Source organism: Oncorhynchus keta, chromosome 14, assembly GCF_023373465.1.
Source record: "Oncorhynchus keta strain PuntledgeMale-10-30-2019 chromosome 14, Oket_V2, whole genome shotgun sequence".
In the NCBI taxonomy this organism is placed as follows: domain Eukaryota; kingdom Metazoa; phylum Chordata; class Actinopteri; order Salmoniformes; family Salmonidae; genus Oncorhynchus; species Oncorhynchus keta.
The window spans coordinates 49,239,973-49,266,226 of NC_068434.1; the positions used below are offsets into that span (position 1 = coordinate 49,239,973).

At 42.2% G+C, this 26,254-nt stretch overlaps 1 protein-coding gene across 2 annotated transcripts in view; it reads left to right on the forward strand.

Moving 5' to 3' along the window:
- Positions 1–26,254, forward strand: part of msh3 (mutS homolog 3 (E. coli)) — a 119,598-nt gene that overhangs the window by 60,767 nt on the left and 32,577 nt on the right. For both annotated transcript variants that reach the window (XM_035786337.2, XM_035786338.2), the window contains exons 18-21: positions 2,143–2,250; positions 2,598–2,712; positions 8,640–8,797; positions 24,302–24,488. In XM_035786337.2, the coding sequence (XP_035642230.1) occupies positions 2,143–2,250; positions 2,598–2,712; positions 8,640–8,797; positions 24,302–24,488 (568 nt within the window). The remainder of the gene's footprint in view (positions 1–2,142; positions 2,251–2,597; positions 2,713–8,639; positions 8,798–24,301; positions 24,489–26,254) is intronic.

Below are 26,254 nucleotides of genomic sequence, written 5' to 3' on the forward strand. Positions count from 1 at the left end.
TCTCACCACCGTGCATTTCCATCTCCTTCTCTCTCCTTTATTCCTTTCTAGAGCGCTCAGAGGGGCTGTCAAAAGTTTAGTGAAATATGTTTTTGTACGAAAACATGTTACTATCGATATTCCCGAACAGATTTCCCTTGGTTTCCCAAATTAAGCACTGAGTAGCAGCAGGAAAAGGGTTGGAGCAGCTCATATGAAGCACATGCTTCGCTCTAAAACTGAAGTAGCCTACTCGGCATCATTGACGATCCCTCAGACGATCTCGCAGGTGAAGAAGCTGGATGTGGAGGTCCTGGGCTGGCTTGGTTACATGTGGTGCCACACCTGTCAGGTGGATGGATTATTTTGGCAAAGGAGAAACGCTCACTGACGGGGATGTAAACAAATTTGTGCACAAAATTTGAATTAAATAATATTTTGGTGTATGGAACATTTTTGGGATCTTTTATTTCAGCTCATGAAACATGGGGACCCACACTTTACATGTTGTGTTTATCTTTTTGTTCAGTATATTGAAATACATTTTACATATTAGTAAAGACAATATTAAATTGAGCATAGTCTGATGGGTAAAAATATGATCACTTGATGAGTGAACAGATGTGCAGCTTGAGGCAAGAAACAGAGGGCAAGCTTTGTGACATTCAAATCATTAATAGTCGCATCATGCAGCTGTCGTGGAATTATTCTAATCAAAATGAGACTTTTAGATTTCATCAAAACAATCAAACTTTATTATTTAATTACTGTAGTAACGGAGCTTGTCAATGACCCACCTGTAAGGTAAGTGATTTGTTGAGAGCCCAAACAGCAGAACTAAGCCACGGCATTTTATAACAAAGTACCTCCCCCTGGATATTCATGACAAATCACATATGAGAGAATTTATACAAAGGTACATTTTGCTCTCATGCAACATACGTCAAGATTTACATGGCGCCAAATATCTGTCTATAGTTAATTTACTTCTTTCTTATACAGAAATACTAATGCAACATAGACACTAGGTCCTTTCCTTAAATAAACTGGAGATTGGGTCTCCCTGGCACCGACAGACAGGCACACAGACACTAATCATGGAAGGGATTGTTGTTTTATCACCAAGCCATCATAAATCTACTGTTAATGTTAAATCTCAGAGGCTTCTCTCTCCACACAGACGCATAAGAGTTCTAAGAACTCTATTATGTTGCCTCTAAGAAAAACAGACAGTGTAAGTACTAATATAGGCTTACATTCTAATATAAAAGTAATGTGATTAACATAATGTTGTAATTCTACAACACAGCCCATAATTTCTAATACACAAACAAAGGTTTGTGTCTCTCACAACTTAAGTTTCCAAATATCTCTAAATCTAGCATATATGATCACTTTTACAACTTCATATGAGCACTCGCTCCGGAATGGGAAAAATATCCTTTCTATTTTATTCAACTCAGTTCAATTATATTCTTCTTACTATAAAATCATATCATATAAAATAATGGCATGGGACTTCTAAGCATATCTTGTCTGCTAAATGAACAAGCCTATAGCCTATGACATGGAGCAGAGCCAGAAAACATACAGTAGGCCAACTCCTATTCTGTTGTTCTGAAATACATTTTCTCTTTATCATAATGTTTTTTTTTAGACCTGACCAAAATAAATAATGGATTTATTGTGATGGTGTATATTAAATATGATTTTTTTATTAGACTGTTTTAAGTGTATATAGGTGTTCCAAATAGGTGCACACCGCTAACTAGCTAGCCATTTCACACTGGTTACACTCACCCCCTTTTGACCTTCTCCACAGCAACCAGTGATCCGGGTCAACAGCATCAATCTAACAGTATTGCTTATGTCCCTCTCCTCGCTCCATAAAAGCCTCGACCCTTGCAGAGCAAGGGAAACAACTACTCCAAGGTCTTGGTGCGAGTGAAGTCACCAATTGAAACGATACTAGCGGGCACCACTAACTAGCTAGCTATTTCACACCGATTACATTAAGACAACCGCATATCACTTTTGGTGATAACTTTTGGTAGTTTTGTCTGTTCCCCTTCTATACTCAAACTCTCTCTCTCTCTCTCTCTCTCTCTCTCTCTCTCTCTCTCTCTCTCTCTCTCTCTCTCTCTCTCTCTCTCCTGCTCTCAGTCAGTTTGGGGAGTACTACCACACTATGAAGAAGGCTGTTGGTAACTTAGCAACAGTGGACTGCCTGTTCTCATTGGCTGAGGTCGCTAAGCAGAGGAACTACTGCAGGTAATCACTCTGATGACCTTTACCTTAGGTAGGTGTGTGTGTGTGTGTGTGTGTGTGTGTGTGTGTGTGTGTGTGTGTGTGTGTGTGTGTGTGTGTGTGTGTGTGTGTGTGTGTGTGTGTGTGTGTGTGTGTGTGTGTGTGTGTGTGTGTGTGTGTGTGTGTGTGTGTGTGTGTGTGTTACAGTTTTAAACAGCCTGTGAGGAGGAGTGGACTGGGTCCAGAAGGCTTAGCTCTACTGCCAACTGCACCCTAAACATCTCCCTCTCTCTATCCATCTCTGTGTCCCTCTCTCGCCAACTACACCCCCTACTTCTCACCTCAGAGTATATAACTGTGTTCTCTCCCAGGCCGGTGTTGTGTGAGGGAGACCGTCAGATCGTGGTCAGGGACGGCAGACATCCTGTGATAGACCTACTGATGGGAGAGCACACACAATACGTCCCCAACAACACAGAATTACAGGTATACAGACAAACACACACACAAGCTGGTGTAGATTAATCCTTCTCTCTGTGAAATGCAAAAGGCGCCAATAGGAATCAGAGCCAAGCTCTCATACTGCCCACCCAATCACTGTACAGATCAGCAATGTAATATCGACCTTTCACTCTCTCTCCATAAATCGTTATCTCTCTTTCTCTCAAATTTTATTGGTCACATGCTTCTTAAACAACAGGTTAAATGCTTACATTGAAAGTTAAATGTTTACTTATGGGTCCTTTTCCAACAATGTATAGTTGAAGATAAAAAATATAAATAGTGACACGAGGAATGAATAACAATAACAAGTAAAAAATAACATGGTACCAGTACCAAGTCGATGTGCGAGGTAATTGAGGTAGTTATATACATATAAGTAGGAGTAAAATGACTAGGCAATAGGATAGGTAATAGACTGTAGCGGCAACGTATGTGGAGCAACAGCCTATGTGTGTAGCGTCGGTATGCATGTGTGCGTATGTTTTGTGTGTGTGGGTGTATGTAGTGTGTGTGTGTGTGTGTTGGGGTGTAAGTATGTGTGAGTGTGTGGGTAGAGTCCAGTGTGTGTGCGTAGTCAGTGCAAGAGAGAGAGTTCAAAAAAGGGTAAATGCAGGTAGCCATTTGATTAACTACTATATTTAGCAGCCTTGTTTTGCAGTCTCATGGCTTGTGGGTAGAAGCTGTTCAGGGTTCCTGTTGGTTCCAGACTTCGGACAGTGGGACCGCTTGCCGTGCGTTAGCAGAGAGAACAATCATTGACTTGGGTGGCTGGAGTTTTTAAAAATGATTGGGCCTTACTCTGACACCGCCTGGTATAGAGGTCCTGGATGGCAGGGAGTTGGCCCAAGTGATGTACTGGGCCGTACTCATCGCCTTCCATATCGCCTTGCAATCAGGTGCCTTGCAGTTGCCGTACCATGCAGTGATGCAGTCAGTCAAGATGCTCTCAATGGTGAAGCTGTATAACTTTTTGAGGATCTGAGGGCCCTTGCCAGATCTTTTCAGCGTCATGAGGGGGAAAGGCACTGTTGGTGAAGTGGACACCAAGGAATTTGAAGCTCTTGACCTGTTCCACTACAGCCCGATCTATGTAGATGGGGGCGTGCTCGCCCTTCCTTTTCCTGTAGTCAACGAACAGCTCCTTTGTATTGCTGACGTTGAGCAATATTTTGTTGTCCCTAGCACCACAACGGCCAGGTCTCTGACCTCCTCTCTATAGCCTGCCTCATCGTCGTCGGTGATCAGTCCATCCACCGTTGCATCGTCAGCAAACTTGATGACGACGATGAGGCAGATTTTTTATGGAATATCTACATAGGCGTACAGAGGCCCATTATCAGCAACCATCACTCCTGTGTTCCAATGGCACATTGTGTTAGCTAGTCCAAGTTTATCATTTTAAAAGGCTAATTGATCATTAGAGCATGGCTCCAGCCGCAGGGCGCCGACCAAGATGACGATCCCGGGGATCAGGAGCGGGGACCTGTTCACCCACCTTAGGCATGGGAGCCTATCGAACCCGCTGAGGTATGGAAGCCTATCGGACCTGCTGAGGCCTCCCAGGTATCTCCAATACCCAGACCTGACATCACCCCCAACACAAAAACATAACAAAAAACACTCCCTGATGCTTCTTTTTGTTGAGTTGTCATTCTGTAACGATGTACGCTGAGAGTCAGGAAGCAAGTTCAGGGAGTGAATACATTGAATAAATAAATGAACAAAACAAACATAAACAGCGCACCGACATGAAACAGGAACAATGATGACTGGGAAAAAACCATAGGGAATGACATATAAAGGGCAGGTAATCAAGGAGGTGATGGAGTCCAAGTGAGTGTCATTATGCGTGTAACGCTGGTGACAGGTGTGCACCCTAACGAGTGGCCTGGTGACCTAGAGGCCAGAGAGGGAGCACACGTGACAGTCCGGTGTCTGTGTTCTTTTGCCCATCTTAATCTTTTATTTTTATTGGCCAGTCTGAGATATGGCTTTGTCTTTGCAACTCTGCCTAGAAGACCAGCATCCTGGAGTCGCCTCTTCACTGTTGACGTTGAGACTGGTATTTTGCGGGTACTATTATTGAAGCTGCCAGTTGAGGACTTGTGAGGTATCTGTTTCTCAAACTAGACACTCTAATGTACTTGTCCTTTTGTTCAGTTGTGCACTGGGGCCTCCCACTCCTCTTTCTATTCTGGTTAGAGCCAGTTTGCTCTGTTCTGTGAAGGGAGTAGTACACAGCGTTGTACGAGATCTTTAGTTTCTTGGCAATTTCTCGCGTGGAATAGACTTCATTTCTCAGAACAAGAATAGACTGACACGTTTCGGAAGAAAGGTCTTTGTTTATGGCCAGTCATCTGTGGATCTGTTGTGGCGGTATGGGAATTAGAGTGGGTTCAGGGTATCTAGGATGATGGTGTTGATGTCAGCTATGACCAGCCTTTCAAAGCATTTCATTGCTATACTGTAGATGTGAGTGCTACGCAGCGATAGTCATTTAGGCAGGTTATCTTGGCGGATGTTACCTGTAATCCATTGCTTCTGGTTGGTGAATGTACAGTATGTACAGTCACTGTGGGGAAGACGTAATCAATGCACTTATTAATGAAGCCGTTGACTGATGTGGGTGAATTCCAGAACATATTCCGGTCTGTGTCAGCAAAACAGTCCTATAGTTTAGCATCTGCTCCATCGGGCCACTTCCATATTGAGCGCATCACTGGTACTTCCTGCTTGAGTTTTTGCTCATAAGCAGGAAGCAGGAGGATATAGTTATGGTCTGATTTGCCAGAGGAAGGGCCTTGTTTCCATTTCAGTGTGTAGAATAAAGGTGATTTTGAGTTTTGTCATCTCAAGTTGTACAGGTGACATGCTGTTTAAAAATGAGGTAAAACGGATTTCAGTTTCCTTCTTATTCTCTTTCATTCTCTCCCTCCAGATAGAGCGAAAGAAGAAATGCATCGATCTCTTTGTGCTCATATGGTCATTACTCTCTATGGACTGTTTATTCATGTTCATAATATTATCATGTTCATATCATGTCCATAAGTCATAACATTCAATGAGAGGGTGGATAGAAAGATAGTAGGACAGTGACCTCACAATACGTTGCATGATACATACACTATTCGATACATATTGCGATTCGTTATGCATTAAGATTGAATATGTATTGACATTTTATTCTGCAATAGGGTGGAACTGAGGATTGAACCACAATGCTGCTAAGGTTTTAAATCTTTCCAGGCAGAAACAATTTTGCCTGATTAATCTGCTTAGAACTGCTCAAAGTCAGAATATCAATTGATATAGAGTCAGGTCAAAAAATATTGGTACCTTTTGATAAAGATGAGCAAAAAAATACTGTATACAGTAATATTAATCAGAAATACTGAGCTATATTTGGTAAATTATATTATTTTATACTAATACAAGTTTGAGGAGGCTCAAACTTGGCCACAAGTGGCTCTTCCAGCAAGACAATAACCCCAAGCACACGTACACATCCACAAAGAAATGGTTAATTAACCACAAGATGAACATTTTGCAATGGCTATCTGTCTCCGGACTTGAACCCTATTGAAGAGCTGTGGTTTGAATTGAAGAGGGCTGTCCATAAGTGCAGATGAAGGATATCAAGGATTTGGAAGGTTTCTGTATGGAGGAATGGTCTAAGATCCCTCCCAATGTGTTCCCCAATCTCATAAAACATTTTAGAAAAAGGCTCAGTGGCATTATCCTTGCAAGTTGAATTATTGAAAACAGGGGTGTCAATCATTTTGACCCCTATCTTTTTGAGGAAAAACAACGAATCAATTTTAGAATAAGGCTGTAACGTAACAAAGTTTGAAAAAAGTCCAGGGGTCTGAATATTTCTAAATGCACTGTGTATGCAACATGTATGCAAGTTTGTGCATACGTTTTGATACAGTACCAGTGAAAAGTTTGGACACACCTACTCATTCAAGGGTTTTCTTAATTTTTACTATTTTCTACATTGTAGAATAATAGTGAAGACATCAAAACTATGAAATAACACATATGGAATCATGCAGTAACCAAAATTGTGTTAAACAAATCAAAATATATTTTATATTTGAGGTTCTTCAAAGTAGCCACCCTTTGCCTTGATGACAGCTTTGCACACTTTGGCATTTTGTTAGCTAGCTAGCCCTAGTTATATAATATGTTTTTACTTGTTGCGTTCTCCCTCTTGCGTTCATTCGGGATATGAGCTGGCTGCTTGTTCTAAATAGTATAATCGAATCTGTCAAAACAGTGGCAGCATGTGGCCTCCCGAGTGGCTCAGCGGTCTAAGGCACTGCATCACAGTGCTCGAGTCATCACTACAGACCAGGGTTCGATCCCAGGCTGTGTCACACTGCTCCCGTGACCGGGAGACCCATGAGGCGGCGCACAATTGGCCCAGCTTCGTCGAAAAAGTATAAAAAAATAAACTGTGGCAGCATGTGCAGCAGTGGTCATTCGGGTTTTGACATGCAAACATGAAATACAGTGAGCTTCAAAAGAATTGGGACAGTGACACATTGTTGGTTGTTTTAGCTCTGTACTTTGTATTTGAAATTATACAATGACTATGAGGTTAATTAACCTCTTAGAACTACCCATCCAGGATCCGTGAGAATTGTCATCAACTACACTAATTAGCATAGCGCAACGGTCAAAAAATATTCATATTCATGAAATCACAAGTGAAATATAGTGAAACACAGCTTAGCCTTTTGTTAATCACCCTGTCATCTCAGATTTTGAAATTATGCTTTACAGCCAAAGCAAGACAAGCGTTTGTGTAAGTTTATCGATAGCCTAGCATAGCATTATGTCCAGCTAGCAGCAGGAAGCTTGGTCACGAAAATCAGAAAAGCAATCAAATTAACCGTTTACCTTTGATGATCTTCGGATGTTTTCACTGACGAGACTCCCAGTTAGACAGCAAATGTTCCTTTTGTTCCATAAAGATTATTTTTATACCCAAAATACCTCTTTTTGTTGGTCACGTTATGTTGAGAAGGCCACCGGAAATAGCGGTCACGACAACAAAAAAAGACAGGGGTTTCAAAATATGAGTCACTTCCTGATTGGATTTTTCTCAGGATTTCGCCTGCAATATCAGTTCTGTTATACTCACAGACAATTTTTTTACAGTTTTGGAAACTTTAGAGTGTTTTCTATCCTAAGCTGTCAATTATATGCATATTCTAGCATCTGGTCCTGAGAAATAGGTGGTTTACTTTGGGAACGTTATTTTTCCAAAAATAAAAATAGTGCCCCCTAGTTTTAATAGGTTGAAGTGCATAATTTCAAATCCAACGTGCTGAAGTACAGAGCCAAAACAAAAACAAAAAATGTTACTGTCCCAATTCTTTTGGAGCTCACAGTAGCTGTATTTATGCTGTTGTTCAAATGCCCAGTTTGCTTAAAATATATTCTCAAACAAGATGGTATGTTAGATAACCTATGGCAGCAACAAGTTTGCGAGTCAGTTTGGCTACTCTCTCTCTCTCTCCCTCCGTGCCACACACTGTCAAAGAGCAGCGCACCGGCTCTCTCGCAAGTCGTGTGAGCAAGTCTCCATTTAAAACAAAAAACATGTATATTAAGTTACTTAAATTGCCCTTCCATAGACTGTATGTAATTTAGTTAAGTGCATTTAAATACATATCACGATTCACAAGCATTTGGAATCTATTCAGTTTTGGAAGAAGAAGTATCATGTTTGACACATGATTTTAAAGAGAAAGAAAATGAAAATGAAGTATTAAGAGTTATTTTCTCAGCTGCTATGTGTCGGAGGGGGTGGCTTTTAGCTTAGGGGTGTCAATAATAAAAATAACACCACTTAGTTACTTAGCTATTTACACTTTGTCCCCCCTTCTCTGTTTGTTCAGGGTGACGGGAGGAGGACTCTGATAATAACAGGCCCTAACATGGGGGGTAAGAGCTCCTACATCCGCCAGGTGGCGCTAGTCAGCATCATGGCCCAGGTGGGATCATATGTACCAGCTACAGAGGCAAGACTGGGCATCCTGGATGGCATATACACCAGGTACAAACACACACACACACATATATATATACAGTGCCTTGCGAAAGTATTCGGCCCCCTTGAACTTTGCGACCTCTTGAATAATTTTGCACGCCCAGTTTTTGAATTGTTAAAAAAGTTCGAAATATCCAATAAATGTCGCTCCACTTCATGATTGTGTCCCACTTGTTGTTGATTCTTCACAAAAAAATACAGTTTTATATCTTTATGGTTGAAGCCTGAAATGTGGCAAAAGGTCGCAAAGTTCAAGGGGGCCGAATACTTTCGCAAGGCACTGTATATATATATATTTGTAGCTCCTCAATGGTTGCCAGGTCATATGAGAGAGAACAGAGACTATTCTCCCTCTCACACACACGCGCGTGCACACACATACACGAGCGAGCGCGTTTCTGTTCGCCGCTTATGCTACCATTTGAGCAGAGAGAGACTAAAGAAGGACTCTCTCTCCTTTTCTCTCTGCTGTTTGACAAAAGCAGAAAGAATAGTGGCCATGACAACATTAGAGGCACAGCGTTGGGATCCATAATAAATGCAGCAGACTTTATTTTTCTCCATCGCTCTTTGTTTTTCTTTGCTTTCTCTTTGTCTTTCTGTCCCTTTCTCTAGTGAAATTAGACTTACAACAATATTGAGTACTGCATGGCCAACATTGCCCCTATCGGAAAGGTACATTAAAATCGTGTTGGATATATATATACACATTGCACAATAACACACCTCTACGGATAGTATTGTCCACATAAATTGCTACTTTTGTTTTGGTATTGTTAACTTGAGTACGTGGCAGCCAAACAAACACACATCAGCGTTAGAAGAAGACTTTCCCTAATTCGTACCGTACTAATGAACAATCCCTGCAAAATGACAATCTTGCGTACTTGCATCAAGTATAAATTGCGGGGTGCACACATCTACATATTTTTGTTATGCGTAGAGTATAAATTAGGCTTTATGCGGTGTCTCTGTTTGCATGTAATTTGAGTGCACAACATCGTCATTTTTAGCCGTGTATATAGCCCCGATGACTGCCCACTGTTTTTTGTGTGTTTGTGCATGGCGTAGAGGCGCATGTGTGTGGTCGTAAAGATGTGATGTTATTTTTATTGTGACAGCCACAATCTCCCGTAATCCTTTTGTGTTTCTCTGCAAACCGAGTGTGTGTTGGTGTCTACCACAGGTAATGTGTGTGTGTTTCCCGATTTGAACAGTGTGAACGCTATGGTATAGGGAAATACCCCTAATCACCTGCAGATGTTTGTGTGTTTTGCATGTTTAAGCATGTTTCTGTGTGTTAACACACAGAGGGATCAATGACAGTCAGCATACCACGGTAAACGACAGGGTGTGTGTGTGTGTGTGTGTGTGTGTGTGTGTGTGTGTGTGTGTGTGTGTGTGTGTGTGTGTGTGTGTGTGTGTGTGTGTGTGTGTGTGTGTGTGTGTGTGTGTGTTTGTTGGTTTGGGCATGTGTGTTTGTAGGTGTGCCTGGGCGTGTGTCGATTCCTACGCGTGTGTATGTCTGAGAGATGAGAGATGAAAGCGAAAAGGTTGATTCCTATATCCACCTCTCTCATACCTCTCTTTATCTCACACTCAGTTCCTCCATTCGCAAAGACAGTGATATGTGTATATATTTGTATTTATCTATAACACAAAAGAGAAGAGACCTCTGGTGGCATGTCTTGTGGGGTATGGATGGGTGTCCGAGTTGTGTGCCCGTAGTTCAAACAGACAGCTCGATCAATTCAACATGTCAATACCTCTCATAAATACAAGTAGTGATGAAGTCAATCTCTCCTCCACTTTGAGCCAGGAAAGATTGACATGCTTATTATTAATATTAGCTCTCTGTGTACGTTCAAGGGCCAGCCGTGCTGCCCTGATCTGAGTCAATTGCAATTTTCAGGTGCGATAAAACTAGGGCCTGTAGGACCTGCCCTGTTAATAGTGCCGTTAAGAAGGCTGAGCAGTGCTTTATTATAGACAAACTTCTCCCCATCCTAGCTACTATTGTATCAATATGTTTTGACCATGACAGTTTAGTCTCCTCAATTTCCACATTATTCATTACACGATTTAGTTGAGGTTTAGGGTTTAGTGAATGATTTTTCCCAAATACAATGCTTTTAGTTTGTGAAATATTTAGGACTGACGTATACCTTGCCATCCATTCTTAAACTAACTGCAGCTCTTTGTTAAGTGTTGCTGCCATTTCAATCGATGTGATAGCTGATGTGTATAGTGTTCAGTCATCCACATACATGGACACACTGGCTTTCTATGATCGATAATGTCAAAAGCTGCACTGAAGTCTAACAAAACTATCATGTTTAAAGGTATGACCCAGATTCAGACAGTGTTGAAGAAACTGAAGGTTATTCATTAAACAGGGGCAGGCAAATGACAGGTCAAGGCAGGCAGGAGTCAGTAATCCAGAGAAGGTGTAAGGCACTGGAACAGCAGGCGGGCTCAGGGTCAGATCAGGCAGATGTTGGTAATCCAGAATAGTGGGGCAAAGGTACAGGATGGCAGGCAGGCTCAGGGCAGGAAGAAAGTAAGGGGGAAAACGCTGATAGGTATGTAAACTGTAAACAGGAGACAAAGGGCTGTGAGACATGGTTTTAATTCTAGACACAGGAAAGGTAGGAAGTATACAGAGGGTACGGGGCAACAGAGGATGAACAGCAGAGGGGTTTATGATCTTGGAGCGGGGGGAAAGGTCTCGGCTTCCGGGAGCCGAGAAAGACAATACAGACAACTCTGGGTGTTAAGTCTGTGTACACGTTCGGCTGGAGACAGCCTAGCCCTGGCAAGCTGCATCGGCTCGGGAAGAGGTAAATCGGCAGTCTTCGGTGGCTCTTGGAGGAATTCGGGTAAGCCCGGATCCTCTCAGGGATGTAAACGCCGGGGATATCCGGAGTTCATCAGATGCAAGGTCGGATCCTTGAGTGAGCGATTGGGACCACAAGCAGAACTCTTCTCCCTCCTACGTCCCTGTAGCCGACCATCGATCTGAATGGTTAAAGCGATGAGTGAGTCGAGATCCGTCGGTAGTTTCTGGGCTGCAAGCTCGTCCTTTACTTCCTCCGATAATCCGTGCAGGAACGTGTTGACCAGCGCTTCCGGGTTCCAGGCATGCCCCGCTGCTAGCGTGCGGAAATCCTGCCGAGGTTGGTGTAGCTTCCGGGCAGCCTCTCTCCCAGACACCGAAGCCTCAAACTTTTTTCACCTCCGCCACAAATCCCTCCAGACTGAGGCATACGGCTGACTGTTGTTCCCAAACAGCCTTAGCCCAGGCGAGGGCCCTCCCGGATATCAGTGTGGTGAGGTACGCTATCATAGAGTGGTCCAAGGGGAAGGAGGAAGGCTTCAGCTCCATGACGAGGGAACACTGAGCGAGAAACGCCTGACAGGTGCCCGACTCTCCATTGAAGCGCTCTGGGGGAGGTAAGCAGGGTTCCCTGGAAACCGGGGTGACGGCGCTGCTACCAGCCGGGTTACTGAGGGGCTTGGAGGTTATCGTCGTGATATGGCTGCCTAGTAGACAACCCACGGAATTGCTCCCACAATGTGTCCAATGCTAGGTCGTGACATTCAGCCATGGCCTGGAACCCTTCCATCAGACCGCAAAGCAACTCCTCGTGCCTACCAATGGTGGCTCCTTGGGAGGAGATGGCGTTGCGGAGATGGTCCAAGTCTGCTGGTACAGTCATTGCCAGTTCGTAAGTTCAAGTTTTAAGGTATGACCCAGGTGCAGTGTTGAATAAACAAAAGTGTATTCTTTAAACAGGGGCAGGCAAATGACAGGTCAAGGCAGGCAGGGGTCAATAATCCAGATTAGGTGTAAATCACCGGAACAGCAGGCGCGCTCAGGGTCAGGTCGGGCAGAGGTTGGTAATCCAGAGTAGTGAGGCAAAGGTACAGGACGGCAGGCAGGGTCAGGGCAGTCAGAAAGGTCAACAATGGGAAAACTAAAAACAGGAACTATAGACAAGACAGGAGCAAAGGGAAAAACGCTGTTAGGTATGAAGAACAAAACAAACTGGCAACAGACAAACAGAGAACACAAGTATAAATACACAGGGGATAATGGGGAAGTTGGGTGACACCTGGAGGGGGGTGGAGACAATCACAAAGACAGGTGAAACGGATCTGGGCATGACAATACATTTTGCTTCCCTCCAGGCCTGAGGGCACACGCTTTCTAGTGAACTTAAATTGAAGATATGGCAAATAGGAGTGGAAATATCATCCACGATTATCCTCAGAAATTTTCCATCCAAGTTGTCAGACCCCGGTGTCTTGTCATTGCTGATGGGTGCGTGCTTATTATTAACTGGGATAAGAAATAAATGTGTCAAGTGTTGCTCGCCATTACACACCATGGACCAACAAATATTCTTCACATCAACAACATAGGAATCACTACAAAACCTCTTGTACACTACATTAGGCCCAGCCTTTGGAACTTTGGTTTTCCTAGATATGGCTATTATATTGTGATCACTACATCCGATGGATTTGTATACTGCTTTCAAACCAATTTCTGCAGTATGATCAATACATGTTGATGATTTCATTCCTGTGCTGTTTGTCACTACCCTGGTAGATTGATTGATAACCTGAACCAGGTTGCAGGCACTAGTTACAGTTTGAAGCTCTCTCTTGAGTGGGCAGCCTGATGAAAGCCAGTCAATATTTAAATCACCCAGAAAGTATACCTCCGCTGGGCCGTGCTCTCTGGATCAGAGCTTCTCAGGTGAGTTCTGTGGCTCTGGCCTCGCAATGTTCTTCGAGGCCATGATCATTCTGGTGATTTTGATAGGGAGTTCGACGGTGAGGCATGTATCTGTACCTGGGGCAAAGACTTTCTGTTTTCCTGGGGAAAAAGTTTAGGATATCACCAGGTTGCTTCCCGTGGCTGTGAGTCAGTCACTACTTGACAGTCTCTACTTGACACCAACAAACGACCCATAATATTTGGTCCTCTGCCCTCCCTAAATCATGACATTGAACGGTTCAGCAGACTTTTAGCCCTCCGTAACTGGCTACGAGACTATTGCAGCTCTGTGGTTTTAACATTGATTGACAATTCTGATACCTTCTGGAAACAAAGCTCGTATTATAAGGAGGATGGGATCCACCAAAATCATTTGGGTTGCTGGATCCTTTCTCAGCATTATAAGGCTGCGTTGAGACAATGACTTATCAATGACCCAAGTCCAGCTCATTTAATCCCTACCATTGTGTCGCTGAGATGTCATAAGGCAACTGTCACGTCCTGACCTTAGTTCCTTTTTTATGTCTTTATTTTAGTTGGTCAGGGTGTGAGTTGGGGTGGGCATTCTATGTTGTTTTTTTATGTTTTGTTCTGTTGTTATATTTCTATGTGTTTGGCCTAGTATGGTTCTCAATCAGAGGCAGGTGTCAGTCGTTGTCTCTGATTGGGTGCCATATTTAGTTAGCCTGTTTTCTATTGTGTTTTGTGGGTGGTTGTATCCTGTGTTCGTGTTTTCACCATACGGGACTGTTTTGGTTGTTTGTTTGTACTTCTGTTATTTTTGTTCAGTGTTCTGTTGATTTATTAAATATATCATTATGGACACTTACTACGCTGCACATTGGTCTGATCCTTGCTACTCCTCCTCTGAAGAAGAGGAATTCCGTTACAGCTACAGCAAATGTACATTATCCTAGGGGCATTGGAAGACACAATGTAAATAACCTAATCTAACATGTTAACATATGTAGCTTAAGAAACAAGGTTCATGAAATCAATAATTTGCAGATGACATTCATATTCTGACAATCTCTGAAACTCACTTAGATAATACCTTTAATGATACATAGGTAGCTATACATGGTTATAACAACTTCTGAAAAGACAGAAATGCCAACGCTGTTGTGGTCTATTCAGAACCACATTCCTTTAAAGCTTAGAGACGATCGAATGTTCAATTCTGTTGAAGTAATATGGCTACAGGTTCATCTGCCTCACCTAAAGCCCATTCTTGTGGGAAGCTGCTATACACCACCAAGTGCTAACATCAGTATCTGGATAATATGTGTGAAATGCTTGATAATGTATGTGATATCAACAGAGAAGTATATTTTCTGGGTGATTTTAAAAATTGACTGGCTATTATCAAGCTGCCCACTCAGGAAATAACTTCAAACTGTGACCAGTGCCTGCAACCTGGATCAGGTTGTCAGTCAATCTACCAGGGTAGTTACAAACAGCACAGGAAATAAATCCTCAACATGCATTGATCACATCTTTACTAACGCTGCAGATATTTGCTTTAAAGCAGTATCCAAATCCATAGGATATAGTGAACACAATATAATAGCATATAAATGAAAACCAAAGTTCCAAAGGCTGGGCCTAATATAGTGTACAATAAGTTTAGTTGTGATTCATATATTGGTGATATAAAGACTATTTTGTGGTCTGTGGTGTGTAATGAGGAGCAACCAGACACTGCACTCGACGCATTTATGAAACTACTTATTCCAGTTACCAATAAGCATGCACCCATTAAGAAAATGACTGTAAAAACTGTTATATCCCCTTGGATTGATGAGACATTGAAAAATTGTATGGTTGAGAGGGATGAGGCAAAAGGTATGGCAACTAAGTCTGGCAGCCCAACTAATTGGCAAACGTACTGCAAATTAAGAAATCATGTGACTAAACTAAATAAAAATAAACCACTCTATGAAGCAAAAACAAATTCTATAAAGAATGATAATAAAAAGCTTTGGGGCACCTTAAATGACATTTTTTGGGGAAAAGCCAACTCGGCTCCTTTATTTATTGAATCAGATGGCTCATTCATCACAATGCCCACTGATATTGCAAACTCCTTTAATTACTTTTTCATTGCACAATTAAGCAAATTTAGGGATGACATGCCAGCACCAAACGCTGGCACAACACATCCAAGTATATCGGACCAAATTATGAAAGACAGGAATTGTACTTTTTGAATTCCAATAAGTCAGTATGGAAGAGGTGAAAAAAGTATTATCGCCTATCAACAATGACAAGCCACCGGAGTCTGACAATCTAGATGGAAAATGACTGAGGATAATAGCAGACAATATCGCCACTCCTATTTGCCACATCTTCAATTTAAGCCTACTAGAGAGCGTGTGCCCTCAGACCTGGAGGGAAGCTAAGGAATAATAAAGCCCCCTTTACTGACTCAAATAGCAGATACATGCTGTTTCACAGTAAACAAATCGACAGAACAGAATTTCAGCATGCTTATAGTGAAGGACACTCAACAAGCACAGCACTTACACAAATGACTGATGATTGACTAAGAGAAATTGATGATCAAATGATTGTGGGGGCTGTCTTGTTAGACTTCATTGCAGCTTTTGACATTATCGATCATAGTCTGCTGCTGGAAAAAGTATGTGTTATGGCTTTACACCCCCTGCTATAATGTAGATAAAGAGTTACTTGTCTAACAGAACACAGAGGGTGTTATTTGATGGAAGCCTCTCAAATATAATCCAGTTAGTATCAGGAATTCCCCAGGGTAGCTGTTTAAGCCCCTTGCTTTTTAAAATGTTTATTAACGACATGCCATTGAGTAAAGCCAGAATGTCTATGTATTTGGATGACTCAACACTATACACGTCAGCTTCTACAGCGACTGGAATGACTGCAACACTCAACAAAGAGCTGCAGTTAGTTTCAGCGTGGTTGGCAAGGAACAAGTTATCCCTAAATATTTCTAAAACTTAAAGCATTGTATTTGGAACAGAACACTCACTAAAATCTAAACTTAAACTAAATCTTGTAATAAATAATGTGGAAATTGAGCAAGTTGAGATGACTAAACTGCTTGGAGTAACCCTAGATTGTGAACTGTCATGGTCAAAACATATTGATGCATTAGTAGCTAAGATGGGGAGAAGTCTGTCTATAATATAGCAATGCTCTGCCTTCTTAACAACACTATCAACAAGGCAGGTCCTACAGCCCCTAGTTTTGTCGCACCTGGACTACTGTTCAGTGATGTGGTCAGGTGCCACAAAAGGGACTTAGGAAAATTGCAATTGGCTCAGAACAGGGATGCACGGCTGGCCCTTGAATGTACACAGAGAGCTAATATTAATAATATGCATGTCAATCTCTCATGGCTGAAAGTGGAGAGATTGACTTCATCACAACTTTTATTTATGAGAGGTAGAATGCACCGAGCTTTCTGTCTAAACTACTGGCACAAAGCTAAACTACTGGCACACGGACACGCATGCATACCCCACAAGACATGCCACAAGAGGTCTCTTCACAGTACCCAAGTCCAGAACAGACTATGGGAGGCACACAGTACTACATAGAGCCATGACTACATGGAACTCTATTCCACATCAAGTAACTGACGCAAGCAGTAAAATCTGATTTAAAAAAACAGATTAAAAAAACAAAGGATAAGGATAAGCTTACTCCAGGGACTGTGAAGCAACACAAACATTGGCACAGACACATGCACACATGCACACACACACACACACACACACACACACACACACACACACACACACACACACACACACACACACACACACTTTGTGTGTGTTATAAAGGACAGAGAGAATGCTATTTTAGTTCGGGAGATGAGATGACATAATATGTTTCCTCCTCAACAGAGTTCACCAGAGTGTTCCCTTGGTTGGAAAGTGTGTATGTGTCTCGTTGTTTGTGCGTTCATGGCTGATGGTATTTGAGTGCTGATGGACGAGTGCATGTGTGTTGTCTGTGTGTTTCTGATGGTATTTTACCTCTGATGGCCATATTGAATCTGAAGGTTATGGAGCACATTTTCTCTTTTCCTCACTGTTGTTATGGAAACCGCAGAGGAAATGAAATGTAGAAAGCTGTTTGAAAAGGACCTTACATCCACCGTACATTCAAACCAGCCATTACTCTTTGTTCTCTGATGTCTCCTATCTCCTCTTCTCTGTTTTCATGTCATATATTATGTCAAAATGGTTTTCATGTCTTGATTCTGCAGTCTGTATTGTAGCATCTCTCTGACGCAGTGCTTTAGATGCAGCCTGCATGGACTTTGAGCTTCAGAAGATCCACACGTAGTCAATCCCTGAGCAGCAGAAACACGATAGGCGAGTCTCTCCAGGATTTTGTGATCAATTAAATAAATAAACAATTTCCCGCATTTTATGCAGATTTGAAAAATCACTGCACTATTACCGGTTGACAAAGTAGCCTAACGGTTAGAGAGGATAGCCATCAACCCTCAAGTATAATACAAAAATGTTGTGAAATGCTGGAGGGACTGATAGACCTCTGTTTCTAAAGAAAGTTTAGTAGTAGGGATGATTGATCCCTGAGTGAGGATAAGCTTACTCCAGAAGTAACAGACCCCTTCAATCTATGTAGACTTAAAGGGGCTGTTTCTGTGACACAGATTCTGCCTAATCCTGGACTGAATAAGCATTTTCAGGTGAGACTCTACATTGAGCCTGCTTTTAAGACTAGGCTTAATCTGTATCTGGGAAACCATCCTTCATTGTAGATTCTCTATTGAAAGTGTTTTTTAGTCCACAAGTAGGCATGGTCCATTCACCCAGACCCAACCCTGAATGTTTCATAGCTGGATTGAAGGGCATGGTTGTTGTGTAAGGGGCAAGTCTTCCAATGTTCCACTGGCATCTGTTCTGTTGGAAGTGTGGACAGAGGTGGCATGGAATGGCTTTTGGGTGGGTGGGTGGGTGGGTGGGTGGCAGAGCATGGCACGGAGGGTCCTTACAACCCATCTGGCTTCGCTTAGACTGAGTTTTCGCTGGCAAACTGCCTCTAGTCTGGAGGCCTAATCAAGAGAATAAATAATGGGGGAAGTGAAACAGAATAAATAAAGGAATGAATGCGTACAGCGAATCAGCAGAAAATCACTCCCTAAACGAGGGAAACTCCAAGACAGCCATGATGTCCACAGATGCTTATGGTCTTGTGAAACGCAGATAACAGCTCCTTATTTTGTGAGTGAGTGCCAGTCCATACAGCCACAGAATATTGAAGTATCCAAAATAATAGTTTTATTTAGAAATAAAAGACCACACAGTTTGCTCTGGCATGTTATCTAAATGGCATCACTGAGCCAGCTGAATAGCCTCATGGTCTTATACTTGTCTATCCACTGCAAGGCTACGTTATATATTTGACTGATAAAACTTTCCTGGAGTATGACACACATGCACGCAACATGCGCACCCTAATTGTTTGAGGAGATGCAGAGGTATGCTGGCCACACCCCTCCCCTCTCTCTGGCATGTGCCATAACCATGGTTTTAAAATTATTATTATTATTTTTATTTAACCTTTATTTATCTAGGCAAGTTATTTAAGAACACATTCTTATTTACAATGACGGCCTACACCGGCCATACCCGGGCAACGCTGGGCCATTTGTTCTCCACCCTATGGGACTCCCAATCACAGCTGGTTGTGATACAGCCTGGATTCAGGTTCAGTGACACCTCTAGCACTGAGATGCAGTGCTTTAGACCGCTGCGCTACCTGGGAGCCCCAAGTTACATCTGTTGTTACAGACCTTAGCAGTTTATCTGATTGGTCAAATGACAATAAGCATGTTGAGAGGTGCGGAAACCATATTGAAAATGAAATTAAGGTTGCTTGTATTGGTAAGAGTCGAGTGTTCCTGCAATGCACTAACTGGCTGTAGTCATACTACTGCGACAATTGGGCTGTATATTGTTGACTGTATATTTGGATTGTTTGATTTGTATATTGAATATTGAAATGTATATTGAAATGTTTAGAGGTGAACAATCCATTGAGAGTCCAGAGCTGGCCAGGGAGAGACTAATCTAGTTCATGTGTGTTGCGATTTTTTTCTCTCTCCCTGTCTGTCTGTCTGTCTGGTTTCATTAATCTCTTATTCTGTGATCTGACAGCATTCAACAGAATTCTCATCTGCATCCTAATCTTAGGCTCTGCTCACACACACACACACGCATGGACACACACCAGGGTTTCCGTTAATAGCCTGCTTTTGTCTGATTTATTTTTACATTTTCTAAAAGTCAATAAATTAAATTGCCAATTTGCCAGGAGAATTAGGAAAAAAATCCCAGTATGAAATAATGCTTTTTAGCCTATTTAATGATGGAAATACCAGTCGATGGAAATATTTTTGACGGTTCATGCTTATAGGTTAATTTGCATAATTTTTGGGAATTAAATGAGTGCGTGTACAAATGAAATTGGCGCGTGTGTATAGTATTTTCATTGCCTATCTTATTACATGCGTACAGCATACAGATACAGAGCCTTTGAGTGGAACATCTGTCAGACAGGGCAAGAGATTGGTGCTTTCAAGACAACTGGAAACTCTGAAATATACGAGGTCAAATCATGACGTCAGGGATCTTCAGGTCGGAAAGTCGGAACTCTAGAAAGCGGCCCAAGTTCCCGAGTTGGAATTCCAAGTTGGATGACTGTTCAAAATGATTTTTCCCAGATATTTTTTCCCCCTGTTGTCTTGAACGCACTGAAGTCGGAGATTTCCGAGTTCCCAGTTGTTTTGAATGCGGCATTAAACGGCAACGGAAGGCATGCTTCATCAGTGCGTCACACACCACTTTGCAATGAGCTGGAGGCAGTATGCATTTTCAAAACATACTTAATTGTTTGAAACCTGAATATTTTAATATACGCTGAACAAAAATATAAACGGAACATGTAAAGTGGTGGTCCCATATTTCATGAGCTGAAATAAAAGATCCCATAAATGTACCATACACACAAAAAGCTTATTTCTCTAAAATGTTGTGCACAAATTTGTTTACATACCTGTTAGTGACCATTTCTCCTTTGCGACGATAATCCATCCATCTGGCAAGTGTGGCATATCAAGAAGCTGATTAAACAGCGTGATCATAACAGGTGCACATTGTGCTGGGGAAATTAAAAGGCAACTCTAAAATGTACAGCTTTGTCACATAACAAAATGGCCACTGGCACGCTGGAGAAGTGTGCTCTTCACGGATTAATCCCGGTTTCAACTGTACCGGGGAGATGGCAGACAGCGTGTATGGCATATTGTGGAAGAGCGGTTTGCTGATGTCAACATTGTGAACAGAGTGCCCCATTGTGGGGTTATGGTATGGGCAGGCATAAGCTATGGACACAATTGCATTTAATCAATGTCAATGCACAGAGATACCATGACAAGATCCTGAGGCCCATTGTTGTGCCATTCATCCTCCGCCATTACCTCCTTTTTCAGAATGATAATGCATGGTCCCATGTCACAAGCGTCTGTACACAATTCCTGAATGCTGAAAACATCCCAGTGCTACCATGGACTGCATACGCACTAGGCATGTCACCCATTGAGCATGTTTGGGATGCTTTGGATCGACGTGTACTACAGCGTGTTCTAGTTCCCGCAACTTCGCACAGCCATTGAGGAGGAGTGAGACAACATTCTACAATCAACAACCTGATCAACTCTATGCGAAGGAGTGTCTCGTTCCATGAGGCAAATGGTTGTCACACCAGATACTGACTGGTTCTGATTGGTTCTGATCCACGCCCCTACCCTTTTTTTAAGGTATCTCTGACCAACAGATGCATATCTATATTCACAATCATGTGGACCATTAGGGCCTAATGGATGTATTTCAATTAACTGATTTCATTAGATGAACTGTAACACAGTTGCGTTTATTTTTGTTCAGTGTATATTATTAGGCATGTCTTACCTTGCTTCAAAGTAGTCTATTAGATCTCTTCAGTTTCAACATTTCTAGCAGATATTTTCACCTCTGTCACATAAAACCTCTAGCAAGTGCAGTGCCCTTTTGACAATGGCGTTTTCTTGCTAATTGCATTGTGGAACAAACATTTGGCCGTAGCCTACTACATTGTGCACATTGCCGTGCTTATAATGTGAAGAAATAATAGTTTATCAACATTTTTAAGCTGAACATTCTGATCTGTTGCCTCAGACTCATTGCGTTTTAACGTGTTTTTTTAAATGTTGCCTAGGCCTACTGGTTGTTTACTTTTGGGATCTATCAACCCACAACTGTCATAGTCTGTTTTGGAATATAATATTTCTTTCTCGACAAGCTGACCAATAGAATAGGTAGCCTAGTCGTTTCTACTATGGTAGATTGACATAAGCTAGTGTTTTTGCTGTTCATTACTCGTCTTGAATCCAGCCAACATGTCAGATTTCAAAAAGGCTTTTCGGCGAAAGCAAACAATGCTATTATCTGAGGATAGCACCTCCGTAAACAAAGAGAGAAAAGCATATTTCAACCCTGCAGGCGCGACACAAATGCAGAAATAAAAATATAATTCATGCCTTTGACGAGCTTCTTTTGTTGGCACTCCAATATGTCCCATAAACATCACAAATGGTCCTTTTGTTAGATTTATTCCGTCAATATATATCCAAAATGTACATTTATTTGCCGCGTTTGATCCAGAAAAACACTGGTTCCAAATTGCGCAACGTGACTACAAAATATCTCAAAAGTTACCTGTAAACTTTGCCAAAACATTTCAAACTACTTTTGTAATACAACTTTAGGTATTTATTTACGTAAATAATCGATAAAATTGAAGACCGGATGATCTGTGTTCAATACAGGAGGAAAACAACCTGTAGCTAGCTTTTTGGTCATGTGCCTCTATCTAACAGTACACTTCGTTCAAGATGGCCGTACTTTTTCATTACACAAAGGAAAAACCTCAACAAATTTCTAAAGACTGTTGACATCCAGTGGAAGTGATAGGAACTGAAAGAAGTTCCCTTAGAAATCTGGATTCCCAATGAAAATACATTTAAAAGAGAGTGACCTCAAAACAAAACAAAATCTGAATGGTTTGTCCTCTGGGTTTCGCCTGCTAAATAAGTTCTGTTATACTCACAGACATGATTCAAACAGTTTTAGAAACTTCAGAGTGTTTTCTATCCAAATCCACTAATAATATGCATATCTTATCTTCTGGGGATGAGTAGCAGGCAGTTGAATTTGGGCATGCATTTCATCCGGACTTGAAAATACTGACCCCTGTCACCAAGAAGTTAATATGTATAAATGTGATTTATGTCATTCTGTGCACTGTGGATGGATGTCCTAATCAGGTTGCGCTCCTGATGCATTTGGAAATGGTGTCGGGTAAATTAAAATCTTTCCAGTCAATTGTCCAGTAAACACATGTTCCTAACAGAAACCCTGACACACACACACACAGTAATGTACACCTAACCTTGTGGGGACACAATTCAGTCCATTTCAAAATCCTATTTTCCCTAACTCCTACCTAACCTTTACTCTTACTCTAACCTTAACCCAAAAACCTAACCCTAAACCAAACACTAGCTCCTAACCCTAAAATGAACCCTAGCTCCTAACCCTAACCCTTGACTTAATTCTATCACTAATTCTTACCATAAACCTAAACCCCCTAGAAATAGCATTTGACCTCGTTGGGACTAACAAAATGTTCCCAGTTGGTCAATTTTTAAACACGGGCCACGCACGCACGCACGCACACACACACACACACACACACACACACACACACACACACACACACACACACACACACACACAGCCTCTAACATTACTTGAAATAGTATGTGGACACTCGTTCAAATTTGTGGATTTGTTTGGAAGATGCCAAGAGAACGCTACCTGCCCCAATGCATAGTGCAAACTGTAAAGTTTGGTGCAGGAGGAACATACAGAAATGGTTTATCGAGATTGGCATCGAAGAACTTGATTGGCCTGCACAGAGTACTTACCTCAACCCCATCTAACACCTTTGGGATGAATTGGAAAGCCGACTACGAACCAGGCCTAATCGCCCAACATCCGTGCCCTACCTCACTCATGCTTATTTGGCTGAATGGAAGCAAGTCCCTACAGCAATGTTCCAACATCTAGTGGAATTCCTTCCCAAGAAGAGTGGGGGGCTGTTATAGCAGAAAAGGGGAGACCGACTCCATATTAATGCCCATAATTTTGGAATCAGATGTTCGACGAGCAGGTGTCCACGTACTTTTGGTCACGTAATGTACCTGTGTGTGTGTGTGTGTGTCCCTCTCAATCCCTCTCTTTTTTTGTGCTGTGAGTTGAGTTGAGTCGCAGTCTGTAGGAGGGGGTTCAAGGTTGTGCAAGGAGATTGTGTGTTGTTATTAATGGACGGTAGTTTATGGGTGTCACACAGGTCCAACACGTGTAGGTATTTGTACAAATACAAACTGTTCTGTCTTTTCACTGCTTTGTGGAACACACACACACACACACACACACACACACACACACACACACACACAAACACCCTAAAGCTGTGTTCCTCCTCTCTGCCTGTAAAATGTAGAAATAAAATGAGTAGAATGAAGTAGACACATTTCATTCTAAAATTCTTCTCTCCTGTGTGTTTATTGGTCTGAAAACATAATTAATGTGTGTGTGTTTTGGTAGAATGGGAGCGTCTGACAGCATCTATAAGGGCCGAAGCACATTCATGGAGGAGCTGACGGAAGCCTCGGAAATTGTCAGCCGGGCAACCGAGAGGTCATTGGTCATCCTGGACGAGTTGGGGCGGGGCACCAGCACCCACGACGGTATAGCTATCGCCTATGCTACTCTGGAGTACTTCATCAGAGATGTGAGTGTGTGTGCATGCATGCATCTGTATGTCATCCTATTATCCTATCCTAGTCGTTGAACAAGCATAATTCCACAACAAGACTCCTTTTTTTTTGTGGGGGGGGGTCCCTTCACTTTAGATGCAATTACGACGTAATATTGTGGCACCCTTGCACATTTTTTCTTCTTAAATAAGTAGAAATAGAGTGGGGTGAGTGGGTTAACTGCCTTGTTCAGGGGCAGAACGACAGATTTTTACCTTGTCTGCTCCGGGATTCGATCCAGCAACCTTTCAGTAACTGGCCTAACTCTCTAACCACTTCGCTACCTGTAATTGGATTTTCAACATTGCAGAACCAATTGTTTTTTTTACAGAATGTACTATTTAAATTTTAAAAGTAAAAACAAATGGCATTGGCATAATTATTGGCACACCTGAGCTAGTACTCGGTTACATAGCCTTTGGCCAAGAACTGCCAACACATGCTTTTTGTAGCCATCAATGAGCTTGCAGCTCCTTTCTGTTGGCAATTTGGTCCGCTCTTCAACTTCAAACTGTTCCAATTCTTCAATGTTTTTGGGTTGCCTTCGACCAACTGCTGTTTTCAGATATCTCCATAGGTTTTTGATGGGATTCAGATCTGGACTCATCACTCGCCATTCCAGAACAGTCCGCCATATCTTCTTGAACCAACACTGTGTGATTTTTATTTGTGTTTGGAGTTGTTGTCCTGCTGAAAGACTCACGAAGTTCAAAGGAGACCCAGTTTTTGGACAATGGGTTGAACATTGCAATCCAAAACACCTTGATAATCTGTTGGTTTCATGTCTTGCACATGTCAAGGCCCCCAGTACCAGAGGCAGCAAAGTAACCCCACAGCATTATCAAACCTCCCCAATGTTTGATTGTAGGAAGGTGTTATTTTCTTCACTATAGTTACTTCACTTGACTGTAAAGGCCAAAACACACCGTGCTGATGAACGGGAAGAAGCAGCGGGTGGCCATCCTATCTTCTTAGATAGAACGTCGGCGGTCATTTTCTGTTCAATCTTGACGAATCTACATGTTATATCACCACACACATGGTGATTGTGAACACTCTGCAGCGACCCACTGCTTTTAGACTTTCGTCGGCACAGTGTGTTCTGGCCTTCCTGACATATGTCTCCCTGGCTTCACTGGTAACATAGTGCTATACACTTTTCAATACACACACACCTCCCTCCCTCTGTACCCCATAGAGCTGAGTCAACACCTCCAGTGGGGTTTGATGTCAGACGCCATCCAAATCACTAAGTTATGGCCTCCAATAAAGCTTATTGGTGATGTGTGTGTGTGTGTGTGTGTGTGTGTGTGTGTGTGTGTGTGTGTGTGTGTGTGTGTGTGTGTGTGTGTGTGTGTGAGAGTGTGAGAGTGTGAGAGCGCTGTGATAGTTTGTTTTCCATACGTAGAGTAGGCCCTAGAGAGAGACTGGGAGCCGAACAGAGCTAGAAGAGGGAGTATAATTGGGGGAGGTAGAATTGATCTATAATGCTAATATAATGGAGTTGCTTGTTAGTGTTTGTGTGGGTGTGTGTGTGTGTGGGAGAGGATCTTACATCACCTCTGCTTCAGGAACTGCAATTTTTTTATTTGTTTTAAAAGGAGGAGGGGAGATTTGATCCAAATAGGAGGTAGAGAGAAGAGGAAGGCAGATGCATAAAGAGCAGGAGAGGAGACATGACGAGGTAGAGATAGAGGTGTGGAGAGTAGAGAAGTTACCTGATGTCACTCAGGACTCCTCT